The following is a 14,159-nucleotide window of genomic DNA, read 5'->3' as shown; positions in this document are numbered from 1 at the left end:
TTCAGACACAAAGCAATATTCTAGAACTGTGGATTGATATGAAATGTAAAATACAAAGCAAAGCTCTTTTCTGAAAAACAAAACCCAGAATGAATAAGTCATGGAAATCCTTTACCTTCCTTGACAGCCTGATGCCCTGGGTGCTGAAAGATGGCCCAGAGAAGAATGACATCTATTGTTCAGGAAGGTTTATGGGTGGGATCAGCCTGTCTCACTGAGTAGATTGTGCATTTGGCTGGTGAGCAAAAGTTGACCTGTCTCCCCAGAGAAGCAAACCAGAGAAGAGGCCATGGAAGCTAACGTCCAGCTTATGAGAGTCATCCAGGAAATGCGGGCAGAGATCAACAAGCTGGAGAAAGAGAATCAAGCCCTCCGGATGAAACTGACCTCAAGCAGTCAGAGAACCCCGGGCTCAGGGGGACATTCGGGAGATGAAAGGGAAGAGGAAGTCACAGAAGTTGGTAACCTAGTAAAAGTGCCTGAACAATCTCCAGCAACACTTCACAATGTTATTTCCACTGATTCAGAACCAGATGCGCAACACCAAGGTAAAGAAAGTCCTAGCTCTTCTGGGCTGTGCCCATCTTTGCAGATATATCCTGAACAGTAGGTTTATTGTGCCTCTCAAATAAGTGCATAATTTTGTGTTTACAGTGGCAAATTTCATCCTTTTTCTACTGATAGATGAACTTTTAATCCCGAGGCAAACATTTCTTTAGCATCTTTAAGCAACATATTTTGGCAACATTAACACTATTTTCATATAATCCTGGAAAGATAAGAATGACAGGTTGGTGAGGATCAGTCATGTTAAAAACAATGTGTTTTTTTACTTCAAGAATTTAAATGCCTCATAATAGAACATTGAGTGGGTATATGTCAAGAAGCATGCTCACTTACTAAGCTTGAATGCTATTGCACAACAGTTAAATGTATGAATATCAGTCAGACAAATACGGTTGCCAATGATTGGTCACTCACTGGCCACTTGACTCATCTTTAATCTTCTTTTTCTTCATTTGAAAATGTTATAGTACTAATAAATCAACAAACAACAAGTGTTGGCATGAATGTGGAGGAAAAGAAACCCTTGTGCACTCTTGATAGGGATGAAAATTGGTACAGTCACTGTGGAAGACAATATGGAGTTTCCTCAAAACATTTTTTAAAAACTATCTTATATCCCAGCAATTCTACTTCTAAGAGCATATCATAAAAAAAACTGAAACTCTAATTCGAAAAGATATATATGCACCCTATGTTCATTGCAGTGATATTTACAGTAGCCAAGATACTGAAGCAACCCAAGTGCACATCAATAGATGAGTGGATAAAAAAGCTGTGGTACATATGTACAATGAAATATTACTTGGCCATAAAAATAATGAAGTCTTACCATTTGCAAAACATGGATGGACCTAGAGGGTATTATGCTCAGTGAAATAAGACAGACAGTGAAAGACAAATACCCTATGATTTTACCTATATTAGGAATCTAAAGAACAAAATAAATGAATAACCAAAATAGAAACAGACTTATAAATACAGAGAACAGACTGATGGCTGCCAGAAGGGAAGAGGGTTGGGAGGCTGGGTGAAAAAGGTGAGGAATTAAGAAGTGTAAATTGGTAATTACAAAATACAGTAGTCACAGGGATGTAAAGTACAGCACAGGGAATATAGTCAATAATATCTTTTTTTTTAAATATATTTTATTGATTTTTTACAGAGAGGAAGAGAAAGGGATAGAGAGTTAGAAACATCGATGATAGAGAAACATCGATCAGCTGCCTCTTGCACAACCCCTACTGGGAATGTGCCCGCAACCAAGGTACATGCCCTTGACCGGAATCGAACCTGGGACCTTTTAGTCCGCAGGCCAACGCTCTATCCACTGAGCCAAACCTGTTTCGGCAAGTCAATAATATCTTAATAACTATTTCTGGTGACAGGTAAGCACTGAATTATCAGGGGGATCACTTCATAAATTATATAATTGTCTAATCACCGTGCTGTATACCTGAAACTCATACAAAATAATATTGAATGTCAATTATAATTTTAAAATAACATAAGAAAATGTTATAGTACCTATATCACATAGTTGTGAAGATTAACTGCAATAAAAGACGTGCTTAGTATAGCACCTGGCAAACACACAATAAATAACAGATATTATTGCTTATCCATGTTTTACAAAGAACCTTACTGTCCTATATAAGTGTATGTTATACATAATTCAACCTACTATACAAGTTGAAGACTTCAAGATGCAGGGCCAATACTTATAATACTCTAAAAATAAAATCTCTCATCTTTTACTGGGAATAATTTTGACTGTGAAGACTATACATGAAGTCAGAAATCAGCAGAGCAAGAAAATACATCCTACATTTAAATTGTCAGTACTTGCCTGCACACAGAATATTCAAATAAAATTGGTATGCATAATTAAATATTCAATGCTCTCTTAATGCCATCTGCCAAAGGCTTCAGGGAATGCCATCTAGAACAACTTGGCAATGAGACATGCCATACTTACCAGCTGCTTTTCTCTGCTAGAGAAGTCTCTCTCTAGGATGAGACCCTGTGTTTCAAAGCTGGAAAGATTCCAATCAGGGTCTTCTCCCTTTTTGTCAAGTACATCTCTGGATCTGAGTAGTTCTGTCTGCTGGTTATTTGATAAAATTAAAATCATAACCTATAAGGAGGTTTGAACTTCTCCTGGTGAAAAAAAAAAAGGGGGGGACATTTGTAATATGTACTTACTCCAGGGCTTCGTAACCTCTGCATTCTTGACATTTGGGGCTGAGTAGCTCTGTAGTGTAGGATATTGTGGGATGTTCAGCAACTTCCCTGGCTTCCGAGCACTGCTGCCAGGAGTGCCTGCCTCCCCTCCCCAGTCCTGAGCATCAAAAATGCCTTCAGACATCCCAAAACTTCCTTCAGCTGGAAACCACTTGCCCTACTCCAAGGTGAACAACACTCCTTCAAACCTATTTTCTATGATGCTATCCTGATAAGAAAGTAAGCTGGGTGTTTATGTATCTTGCGCTATTCTAAAACAAGGATTATACTTTTCAAAGAATAGAGCATGCCATGCCAACACTCTGAGAGGATGTTATAATATTAATAAGACAATTGATATCATATGTCAGCATATGGATGGCAACTTCCAGTAAGAATATTAGCATTGAGTTTGAAATGACGGTGAAAAACATTTGGTAAATTTTGGTAACTCTTACCTGTTGCACAAATAAAACACAGAAAGAAATACGATTTAAATTTGTGCTTGGAAGCCCAGTTGAATATTACTTTAAGTGATATGTACCTGTGTTAGAGGTGATGTGCTATTACAAAAGAAGTGACACAGTAGAAAGAACATTAGTCTGACCACATAGAATTCCTGATTTGAGTATCCTCATGTAAAAATGAGTGGATCAGAACAGACACTCTCCAAGGCCTATTCCAACTATAAAATTATGTGATTCTATGGATGTAACATGTTTTTATGATCACGCTCCTCATCTGTAAAATAGGGATAGTGATAGAATCTATCCCACAGGCTAGAGGATTAAATGAAAAAGCATAAGAATCACCATGAGTTATTTGAATGTAGTTGTCTTAATATCATTAGTTAGAAAATATTACTTTACTTGAGTATAAATTCATTAGCAATTTTTTAATAAGGTATTTCCAACATTAATCAAAATTCATACTTACAATTGAATCATAGAAATGTGATACTGGAAAGGGACTTTAGAGATCATCCCCTTATTTTACAGTTGTGGATATAAGACCCAGAGAGATCAAGCAACATGGCCAATTCTCTTTTGAAAAGAGAATAATGTAAACCTATTCTTTGAGAAGGAATAATGTGAAATCACAAGTGTGAGTCTCACTTTAAGAAAGGGAACAATTAAAGAAGACCTGGACGCAAATCACTTGAAACTGAAAAGGTCTTCTGTTAGTTCTGTGATGTGTGTAGTGAGACAAAATGAGATTTGATGAGCGGGGAAGTCTATTTCCCATCATTCAACTGAGGACACAGAGCTATGCTACCTCCCTGGGGCACAGCTGCTTGGTGAAATATATATATACTAGAGGCCCAGTGCATGGATTCGTGCACCGGTGGGGTTCCTCAGCGTGGCCTGCAGGGATCGGGACAAAACCAGCAATCCAATATCCCCTGAGGGATGTAGTAGTGCATGAAGTGGCAGGCGGCTGGGGAGAAGCCGAGCCCAGGCCGGGCACCACACCACTCCCGTTCATCCCAGCCCTACTGCACCTGCCACGGCCGCTCAGTAGGCTCGCTGCTGCTCTGCTGCGGTCTTCGCTCACCCATCCTAGGGCGATCGATACCAGTGTGCCCATGACCGAGAAGTGGCCATAGGCCCACGCCCAGTCAGTCCCAATGCCAGTCCCAATCCCAGTCCCAGTCTGGGTAGGGAAGGGGCATGCCAGGGGAGTGTCATGGGAGAGACTCACGCCGCCACAGCTGTGCTCACCAGATGTGAGCCCAGCATCTGGTGCCCATTGGTCAGCTGAGCGGCACTCCTGCTGTGGTAGTGCACTGACCACCAGGGGGCAGCTCCTGCATTGAGCGTCTGCCCCCTGGTGGTCAGTGCATGTCATAGTGACCAATCGAACGGTCAAACAGTCGAACAGTTGAATGGTCGAACGGTCACTTAGGCTTTTATATATATAGATGAATACAGAGCATAGGCTCAGAATGAATCTTTGTTAAATAATCATGAAAACACCTGTAATGTGTATAACCCTTTGGTAGGTATGAAATTCAACCAGCATTTTCAGGGATGTTTCTCTTACCCCTCCTGCCCTGGGCAACCTCACTTGGGGACTATTAGGAAAGAGATAATTTGCTACAAAGAAGATAAAAGAAACTCTCTTTACAGGGAACCCCCAGCATTGCTGGACCTCTGATTCTCTTCAATCCACTCATATCCTTTACTGCAAAAAAAAAAAAAAAAACACTGCACTTGGCATTGATCTTTAAAATTGTTCTAATGACTCTGTAATTGTGTGTTGAATATATTTTTCATCTTATTGACAAGAAACTAAAGGATACAGACTATTGTGACCCAGGGAGATGAACAAAGAGCCTATTTGCTAATCAGTCAAGCTGGAGTGTATGTAAGGATAAACATAAGTTGACTATCATCAGCATAATTTCTTCTGTTGTGTTTTTTTTTTACCACTTGGTATAAAGAGATTGTCTCATAATCCGTTTAAACAGAAACATTTGTATTTGTCAATAGTCAGAAGCCTGTTCTTACCTAATTATGGAAGCTCTATATCATAGCTAAAGTAAGTATTTCAAGTTCATTTATGAGCAGTATTAGGAGTTAATCACCTCAGATAGATTTGAACTTAAATTTTCCCTGGACTCCTGCCTGAAATTTGATCTTCTGCTCTTCCACACTATAGAAAGCCATGGCAGCCTTCACTTTTTGCAATGGCCATAATAATTTGCTGTCTGTGTTCTGCAGACACAGGCATCAAACATAAATAAAAAAATAATAATGCTTTTGACACTCTCAAAACCTAAACATAAGGCAGGGCTTAGTTACACTTCCATGTTAGTTAATGGCAAAGTGGTGACAAGAAATCAGAAAGATTCAACAAGAATTTATTACCTGCTCCCGAAAATGAAACCCATCAATGAGGTCAATGTCATTAGCCTCAAGGGTATAACTAGATGTCTATGTAGAGGTTGAATCACAGGCTCTGGGTCAGTTAACACAGTGCTCGAGCTGAGGTTCAGACAAAACAAAACTCCTGGAAATGCAGTTCTTTTAACCAAGCTGCTTTAATTACAAGGAATGGTTCTAGAAGACTTGATTTACCTCAAGAAAAGAGATTATTGGAAGACACTTATGGACAGAAATGGAATTGGAAGTCCTCAGAAACTAAGGCCACAAATCTCTCTGTCTCTCTCAGCAGCTTTCCAGTTTTTCACAAAAGGCATTTTTGCTTCTTTCCACATGTCTTCTTTGCTTTCATCTCTCATTCAACATGCTTCCTTAAAATGATTGTCCCAACTCAAGCCAAGACACACAATTATAGGCCAATTATCAGCAGCCTGTTCAATTATTTGTGGCCACTCAGGCGATAGGGACTATGGGTGAGTAGAGTCTTCTAGAATCAGGACTGAGAATGCCATCCGGAATTAGACTCTCTAGAAGATCCATGTTCTTCCCACTTAAAGTTTTAGTATCTCTATATGTCAAAGTCTTAGTTCAAATGCTGTGTTCCCTGAAAGTTTTAACCTGACTATACTATTTAAAGACCCTGCAGACACCCTCCCTCCTCTGTTTCTATCCCCTTGTCCTCGGCAGCCTCATTTATTTTTCTAGAATCTATCTGAATGTTATTGTTTGTTAATTGTCTGTTTGCCACACAAGAGGATAAGCTCTGGGCAGGCAAGAATTCTGTGTTGTTTACTACCACATACCTATCTCTTTAAAAAAGTGTCTGGCACATGGCTGGCACTCAACTCTTTGCAAAATGAATCAGTGAATGGATGTCTCTTATGCAAAAATAAAAAATAATACTTTTGCTTAGTTTCAATAAAGTACTAGCAACATTATTTTCCATTTCCAGGCATCATTAAAGGTCAAATTTTTAAGCTTAAATTTTGTTTCTTCTGTACAGACAATGTCATGATTGTTAGACGCTATTCCACTTCCTCAACAATCCATTCATTTGTTGCAAATGATCCCTGGAAATCTGAGAAAAGACATCCAAATAGTAGAATTCTAGAAGCTCAGGGAATGGTTAAACCACTGACATGTTCTTCAATCAAGAAGCAAGACAATGAAGAAAAAGCATTTGCAGAAGATTCTTTTACCAGCAAGAGTTCCAGCCACAGAGCCTTTCCCGAGTACGTTCTCAGTGGCAGGTAAGGTCCAATCTTCCCTAAGCTAGTTTTTAGGTGCCTGCTGTGATGGCTACTGAGACATTCTCCTGGGTGAGCAACGTCATATCTAGGGAGGGAAATAAAACCAATAGGCCAGTAGGCCAAAATAGTTTCCAACTTAGGTTGTGATTTCAGAAATCAAAAGGAACACATTTATTTGAGGTCAAATGGCACTCTCTAGAGATGCCTCTAATAAGTGGAAAACAGTCTTCACTTACCAAACATTTTGTATTAATCCTCACCTGAGGATATTTTTTTATTGATTTCTAGAGAGAGCGGAAGAGAGAGGGAAAGACAGAGAGAAATATCTATGTGAGAGAAACACATCAATTGGTTGCTTCATGCACATGCCCCGACCAGGGTCCAGGCCAGGGAGGAACCTGCAACCAATATACGTGCCCTTGACTGGAATTGAACCCAGGACCCTTCAGTCTGCAGGCCAACGTTCTATTCACTGAGCCAAACTGGCTAGGGCTCATTAAACATGATTAATGATCATACTCTGAGCTAGGAACTAGCAATATAAGAGTCAGCAAAAATAAAACACTGTGCTTAAAACTTTCATGCAGCAACAAAGCCACATAAGTGAACTGACCCCTATACTAACAAGTGTCTTGGGGAGAAGACACAGTTATTCTGGGAGCTGAAGGCAGAATTCCTCTCTCAGAGATAAATGTTCTTTTGGAGAAAGATGCCTTAATGGCCTTTTTGTGGCATAAAAAGGGCCCTTTTTGGCATAACCCAAAATGGCCCAGAGACAAAGAAAACTAATCTATAATGCAAAATACATGAATTGGCATTTAGGAGTTAGAAGTAGCCGGAGAACTGCAGGGATTGAGAAAATATTGGAGAGACAGGCTGAGAGTTAAAGAGGACAGCTGGCCAGTGGCCCCTTGTAGTAGGGAGAGCCAAGGGCTTTTTCAGAACAAGATTTCCACCATCAAGCTTATTTATCTGCTCTACTCTGCTAGAGCATGACCTCCCTCCCCCACAATCGGCATTTCTATCTTCCAACCCCCACTTTGGCCCTGAAACTTTAGCAGGAGTCTCTGCACATGTGTCTCCTAAGAGTAGAAGAAGAAAAATAAAGGGAAAAAGGGGGTCTGGGCTCTACCCACCCCAGGGGTAGCTGTCAAAAATCCCTTCCTACGTGGGCTTTTTCTTTTTTTAACATGATAATCAATAACCATGAAAATACATAACGTGTATATTATGTTAAATGGTGATAAGTACTAAAGAGAAAAATAAACTAACTACAATGAAAAGAGAAGGGTTAGAGGAGCAAGCACTGTTGAAATTTCTACATCATGGCCAGAAAATGCCTCATCTTTTGAGTAAAGCAGAGAGAGTGTTCTGAGGATTTCAGGCACTGGGCATGGGGAGAACATTCCAGGCTTTGAGAACACAGTATGCAAGGTAGCTGGGCAGACTCATGGCTCGTGCATGAGGAAAGGAAAGGAGGCAGGTGTGACTGCAATGGAGTGAGAAAGAGAAATGAAGGAAAATTATAAGGTGGGCTTCCACTTTCTTCCAATAAGTTCAGATTTATTCAAAGTGATTTGGGGTGCATAGTAATGCTCTTTTCATTAAAAAAAAAAAAAAGATCATATCAGGAGCCCTGTTTTGAAATGACTATAGAAAAAAATACAGAAATCAAGAAGACCAGGTTTAAGGCTAAAAAAGAAATGTAGGCAACGAAGTGATCATTTTTTGGCCAGGGGTAGTAACAGTGGGTGTTAGTCTCTGAATATATTTTGAAGGTAGAGCCAGTAAGATTTGTTGACGGAGCAGCTGTGGGATATAGAAATAAGAAATACCCACCCAACTGTTGTGTCTTCAGGGGGAGAAGAAAGGCAAAGATCTGCCCTTGGCCTAAAAATATTATACATACATACCTATACACATATATACATATATAGTTGTAGTTACAAAAAGCACAAAATCTTCATTGCAAAAAAATCACAAATTATAAAGTATAAATGCAATATTCAAAGTAAACAATATAAAAAGGAAAATCTTCCATATTCCCACATATGAACAACCATCATTTAGATTTTAATAGATATCTTTCCAGGCTTATGTCCACATAATCTAAAATTGCACAGAGCCTGTTTTATAATGTTTTATTTTTTGCACTTAAACCATTACATTCTCACAGACCTACAATGCTAACTGAGAAATACAGTAATATCAATTTTCCCATTTCCATGTATATATTTTCTGTGATAGTTTGGGAACCTACCCAATGTTTATGATGTATTTATTTTTCTGAAGCAAAACATTTTCCAACTTCCAAACTGCCAACAAATAAACTACTTGAACACAATCCATTTCTAATTTGGAATCTACTTTAGTTTGAAAGATTGAGCCAATTTTAGGATTGTGTTAAAACAAGAAAGTCAGTAATGAATGAAAATCAACAGCTGGGTTGGCATAAAATCCAGTGGATACAGAAAGAACTGTTGAGTAGGAATTAAACATGTGTTGTTGTTTTTTTTACTCCTTTTTTATTTTGCCTTTTACTTTCTCAAGGATTAACTAGCAAAATAACATGTCATGACATTACTCCTCTGATTTTTTTTTGATAAATTTATTTACTTTAAGATAACTTTCAAAAAATTTACAGAGATTTATGGAGACCAATTTGTTTGAACTGGCTTTTTTGAACAGTCAGACATCATTCCTCATTTGCTTGTGAGTTTCTCCACTATTATATCAAGGAAGTATTTTATAAAATAATGCCAATGTCAATATTTCTAAGAGCAAATGCTCTCCCAAAACTAGAGATAGAATTTTAATCTTTCCTAAATTCTGCCATAGAAATGCAATCTTTTACTTCTACGTTTAAGAAAAATATCTCAGGCTGTCAAAAAGATTAGGGGGAAGGGTCCATGGAAACAATATTACAAATGCTATTTTATTCATTTTACTGATAGGAGAAACCAGACACATTAAAATAAACATATTCTGTTCTGTTGCTATTACAAAACTGGTTAAGAAGGCAGACAGCACTCACATAGCTCAAACCCCAACTCCATCATTAACCCATAACACAGTCTTGGAAAAGTTCCTTGTCTGTCCTATGCCAGTTTACTCCTCTATAAAAAGGGAATCACAATAGCAGTTACCTTATTGCTTTTGTGAAGAATAAACGAGACAGTGAAGTAAATACTAAGTAGCAGCAGTTATTATTTTATTGATCTTAATAAATGGAACCACTGGCCTCCCTCTCAAGGGAGGAAATAGATATATTTCCCTAGTTGCAGGCCACTAAATGTCATTCACTGAATTTATAGCCTTATCTAATAAGGAGATAAAAAGAGAGAGAACAAAATTGGAGAAAGGGCAGTAATAATTTTAAACAATATTCTTTAGACTTATTCCTGGGAGCGGTTTATCCTGGTTTATGTCAAAATTCTACATAGCACTGTTAGAGGGAAAAAGAGAAACGGGCAAAATGAAAAGATAATTGCTCACATAACTCAGGGTTATTATCGTTACTGCTCTCTCCCCTTTATTGTCCAGATGTGGTGGATATTCAGTTACTTCAAAGTCCATAACTGTAGATTGATCTGTATTATAAAATAATTGCCTCAATTTTCTGCTTCCTTTCAACCAAAGAGCTTGGCTGGGAAAAGACCTTTTGCCTAAGACAGCATGGTATTCTTCAACTTTAAACATCAAGTTAATAATTTTCAGGCTTAAAGAAGCTCTCTCAATAGTTTCAAATTTTAGTTTTATCAACACCCTTCACTATTCTTAATTAAAGGGCCAGTTTCAACATATAATCTTGAATTATTGATGAGCAAATAAACAAAAATCTAATATGATATATTTAAAATGAAGTTTTAACACTGCAGGCACTGGTTGGTGATTTGGAAAAATGCGAAATGTTTTGTATAAAAGCTACTAATAAGTTTTATTTATCTTCCCCCTATTCTGTTTTTTGTTTTGTTTTGGTTTTGTTTTTGTTTTAGGGAAAAGATTAAGGCAGTTAGTTTCCTGTTACCCATGGACATAGCTTCATATTCCAAAAATTCAAGTTCTTTGAAATACTCACCAAATCAGACCACAAATCAGCTAAATACCATTACAGAATAGGATGTGTGAAGTGGTAAAATTGAAGAAACAGTTGATGCCCAAGAATTGGGAACACCAACACCTTTCAGGTTCAGTGTCCTCTCCTGCAAAGAGCTCTGGCAAGATGCCCAGAAGACACACAAAATACTTGGTGTGAGGTCAGTAGACTTGTCAATGGACTTGACCAAGAAATGGAAGTGATTACTTTGTGTTGTTGAATGCTGATGTTGATGTGTGTAGCAGCTATTGTAGTCTCTCTATGCAGCATGTAAGCAATTAAATGTGAATAAATTAAATTGAGTGCTGTGTTCACTGTCTGTGTTATGCCATCAGAAAATGCTGCTGTTCACATTATAAATGTCACTTTCCAGATGGAACTAACAAATCTAGAAAAAAGTACTCCCTCCTCTCTTAAAACAGAAACTCCCAACATCAAATCTGCCCTAAACCAACTCATTCAACTGTTCCTCCCAGATATTTGCTTCTTTCTCTCTTCGAGTGCTTAATATGTCTTTCTTTTTTTAATGTATAAATTGAATATTTACTATATCAGCAACTTTTTTATGCCCCAGGATAGTCTTTTTTTTAATCTTTATTGTTGAAAGTATTACATATGTCCTCTTTTCCCCCCCATTGGCCTCTCCCAGTCCTCCCTGGAGCTGCATTGAAGTTCAGTTCCACCCTCAAGAATCTAACATTTAAAGGATCTATTCAGTCTTCATTCCAAGGAAAGACCGCCCTCTGAACACTGGAGCTCCAAAATTGGAGAGTGCCTCAGTCTTCCCAGCCTTCCCTCCCTAATCCCTGAAACTTCATATAATGCAGTTATTCTCAATCCTGACTGCAAAATAAAATAAACTAGGGAGCTATAAAATTCCCATTGGCCAGGCTGCACCCTGGACAAGTTATGTCACCATCCCTAGGGATGGACCTCCACATTGGTATTCTTTAAAGTAAAGCAACCCCACTGATTCCACTGTATAAGCAGGGTTGAGAATGACTGTTGTAAAAGTAAGGGGTTGCTAAGACCAATGCTGCTTGCCATGAATCTTGAGCCCTAACTCCTGCAGGCCCATGTGATCTTAGGCAAGGTCACTGGACCTCTTTAAGCCTCAGTTCCCTCATTGGTAAAATTGAGATATATTGATATTCTTTGGCATGTAGTGATTTCATGAGCTAGTAAAGCATCTATTGCACTACCTAGCACCCAGGAAGCACTCAAGAAACAATCACAATAGAAGGAGGAGGAGCAGGAGAATAAACAAGACATGCCTTCAAAGAAAAGTTAAGTAGAGACTCATTCCCACTGCCAACCCTGCACAGGAAGTTAGTAGCATTGCGCACCTGGAAACCATGTTTCCTGAGTCATGATACTGTAGGATTTCCACGATACCACAGTCCTAACCTCGATAAACTCAGCCCTCCTGACGCTGTTTGGTGGCAACAGAGAATTTATGTAGTAAATAAGACTGAAGATGGCCCCAAAAATATTTCCCATAGAAAAACTATGTTTGAAATCTACTTTTTGATTATACACTGGAAGAGTTCATTTCATGTTTGTTTGAAGACTGGAGCAACTTCAAAAGGTTTCCACGACCTCGGAGCCATTTCTCATCAGTGTCCTTCAGAGGACCACAAAGGACCTCCTCCCCACCAGGACAGTCCATTACAGAGCTGCTGAGCTGCCCAGAAACCTTGACGAAGTTGCAGCCAATCTTGTGAAGATTTCCCAGACAAATCTCTACACAGACTACCTTATGCCAGTGAAACATAACATCATTCTCCTGCCCAGCAGGACCTCAGAACACAATGGGTGAAATTAACAGAATAAGCTAAGAAATGGGATAGGCCGATGAAATCTATTTATGGAGCAAAAATCACTTTGAGAAAGTATTTGTTACAGTCAAATACATACATTTTGACCATTTTAGAAGGCAGTCTGCAGTCAGAGCTTTCAAAAGAAGATTACAAGCCTTTAAGTTAATGGCCATTTCCACAGCTACTCACTGATAAGCACATGGGCTGAGTTAAATTTTGTTTGGGGGAGACCTTCGAAAGATGGCGACCGGCAGGAAGGTAGGGAGAGAGTGTGAGTGAGGAACCCATAGAGGAGAGTGTAGATGTGTGTGGTGTGTGTGTGTGTGTGTATGAGATAGGGTCAGTTAGATTCTGCAGGTCTTCCAAGGGGCTCCCGAACAGGGCAGCCCTAGACGGCGGAGCCCCGCGCACAAAGCGGACACTTCTCGGCGGCTGGTGCGGACGCAGAGACCACGCCATCTTGGGAAACAGAGCTGCCCGAGACTCGGATCCTGGCTTCTGACACAAACCAGGACCCTGCAGCCACTGGGGACAGAGAACTGCTATCACAGCTTCAGACAAACAAACAAGAATCCAGACTTCCCGGCAGATTTCCGTGAGTCAAAGAGCCTATCCCCCTCCTCGCAGGCGCTGATAGCGCCATAGTAACTGATAGACCCGCCCCTCCCCCAAGCTGCTGAGCGCCCACAGGCGTGCGGAAAGCGCCATAGTAACTGATAGACGCGCCCCTCGCCCAAGCTGCTCACAGGCGCGCACACAGACAGCGCCATAGTAACTGATAGACCCGCCCCTGGCCCAAGCTGCCGAGCTTTGCGCAGGGACGCGCTCCCTCTTAGGGAATTTGGCGCGCGCTCGCGCACGGGACAGAAGCAGCTCCCCGTCGGGGAAATCTGTCAGTGCGCACAGAGGGCTCCCCTTCGGGGAATTTGGGGGAATTTGGCTCGCGGGGCACAGCTCCCCCTTCGGAGATTCTTAAAAGCGTGCACAGAGGGGCTTCCCTTTGGGGAATTTGGCGCGCAGGACGGACTCCGCCCCCCTTCTGGGACTTTGGGAGAGTGCACTGAGCCGGCTCACCTTCAGGTTTTTAAGAATGTGCGCTCTAGCCAGTTTGGCTCAGTAGAGAGAGCACACACAGGACGCAGCCCCACTTCAGGGAATTTGGCAAGCCGGACACAGCTGCCTGGGATCCCTGACTCACAGCGCATTCACACTAAGAGCCAGCGACCCCAATTGTTGGTGCGTGCACACACAGGGACCCTGATTCTCAACGAGAAACCGCACAAGGCAACAGAGACTTTGACACTCGAGTCTTGGTGCAGAC

The 14,159-nt window shown here is 40.2% G+C and overlaps 1 protein-coding gene across 1 annotated transcript; it reads left to right on the top strand.

The window, feature by feature from the left end:
- Window positions 1–289: 289 nt before the first annotated feature.
- On the top strand, window positions 290–11,041 carry CCDC195 (coiled-coil domain containing 195; the record flags this gene model as incomplete). The annotated part of the gene is made up of 3 exons (XM_079783145.1): window positions 290–548; window positions 6,676–6,922; window positions 10,918–11,041. The coding sequence occupies 3 exons, from the start codon at window positions 290–292 to the stop codon at window positions 11,039–11,041; spliced, it is 630 nt and encodes a 209-aa protein (XP_079639271.1).
- Between the last annotated feature and the right edge of the window lie 3,118 nt (window positions 11,042–14,159).

The sequence above is a fragment of the Cnephaeus nilssonii genome (assembly GCF_951640355.1).
Source record: "Cnephaeus nilssonii genome assembly, chromosome: 10".
NCBI lineage: Eukaryota > Metazoa > Chordata > Mammalia > Chiroptera > Vespertilionidae > Cnephaeus > Cnephaeus nilssonii.
This window is presented reverse-complemented; position numbering and strand designations above follow the sequence as displayed.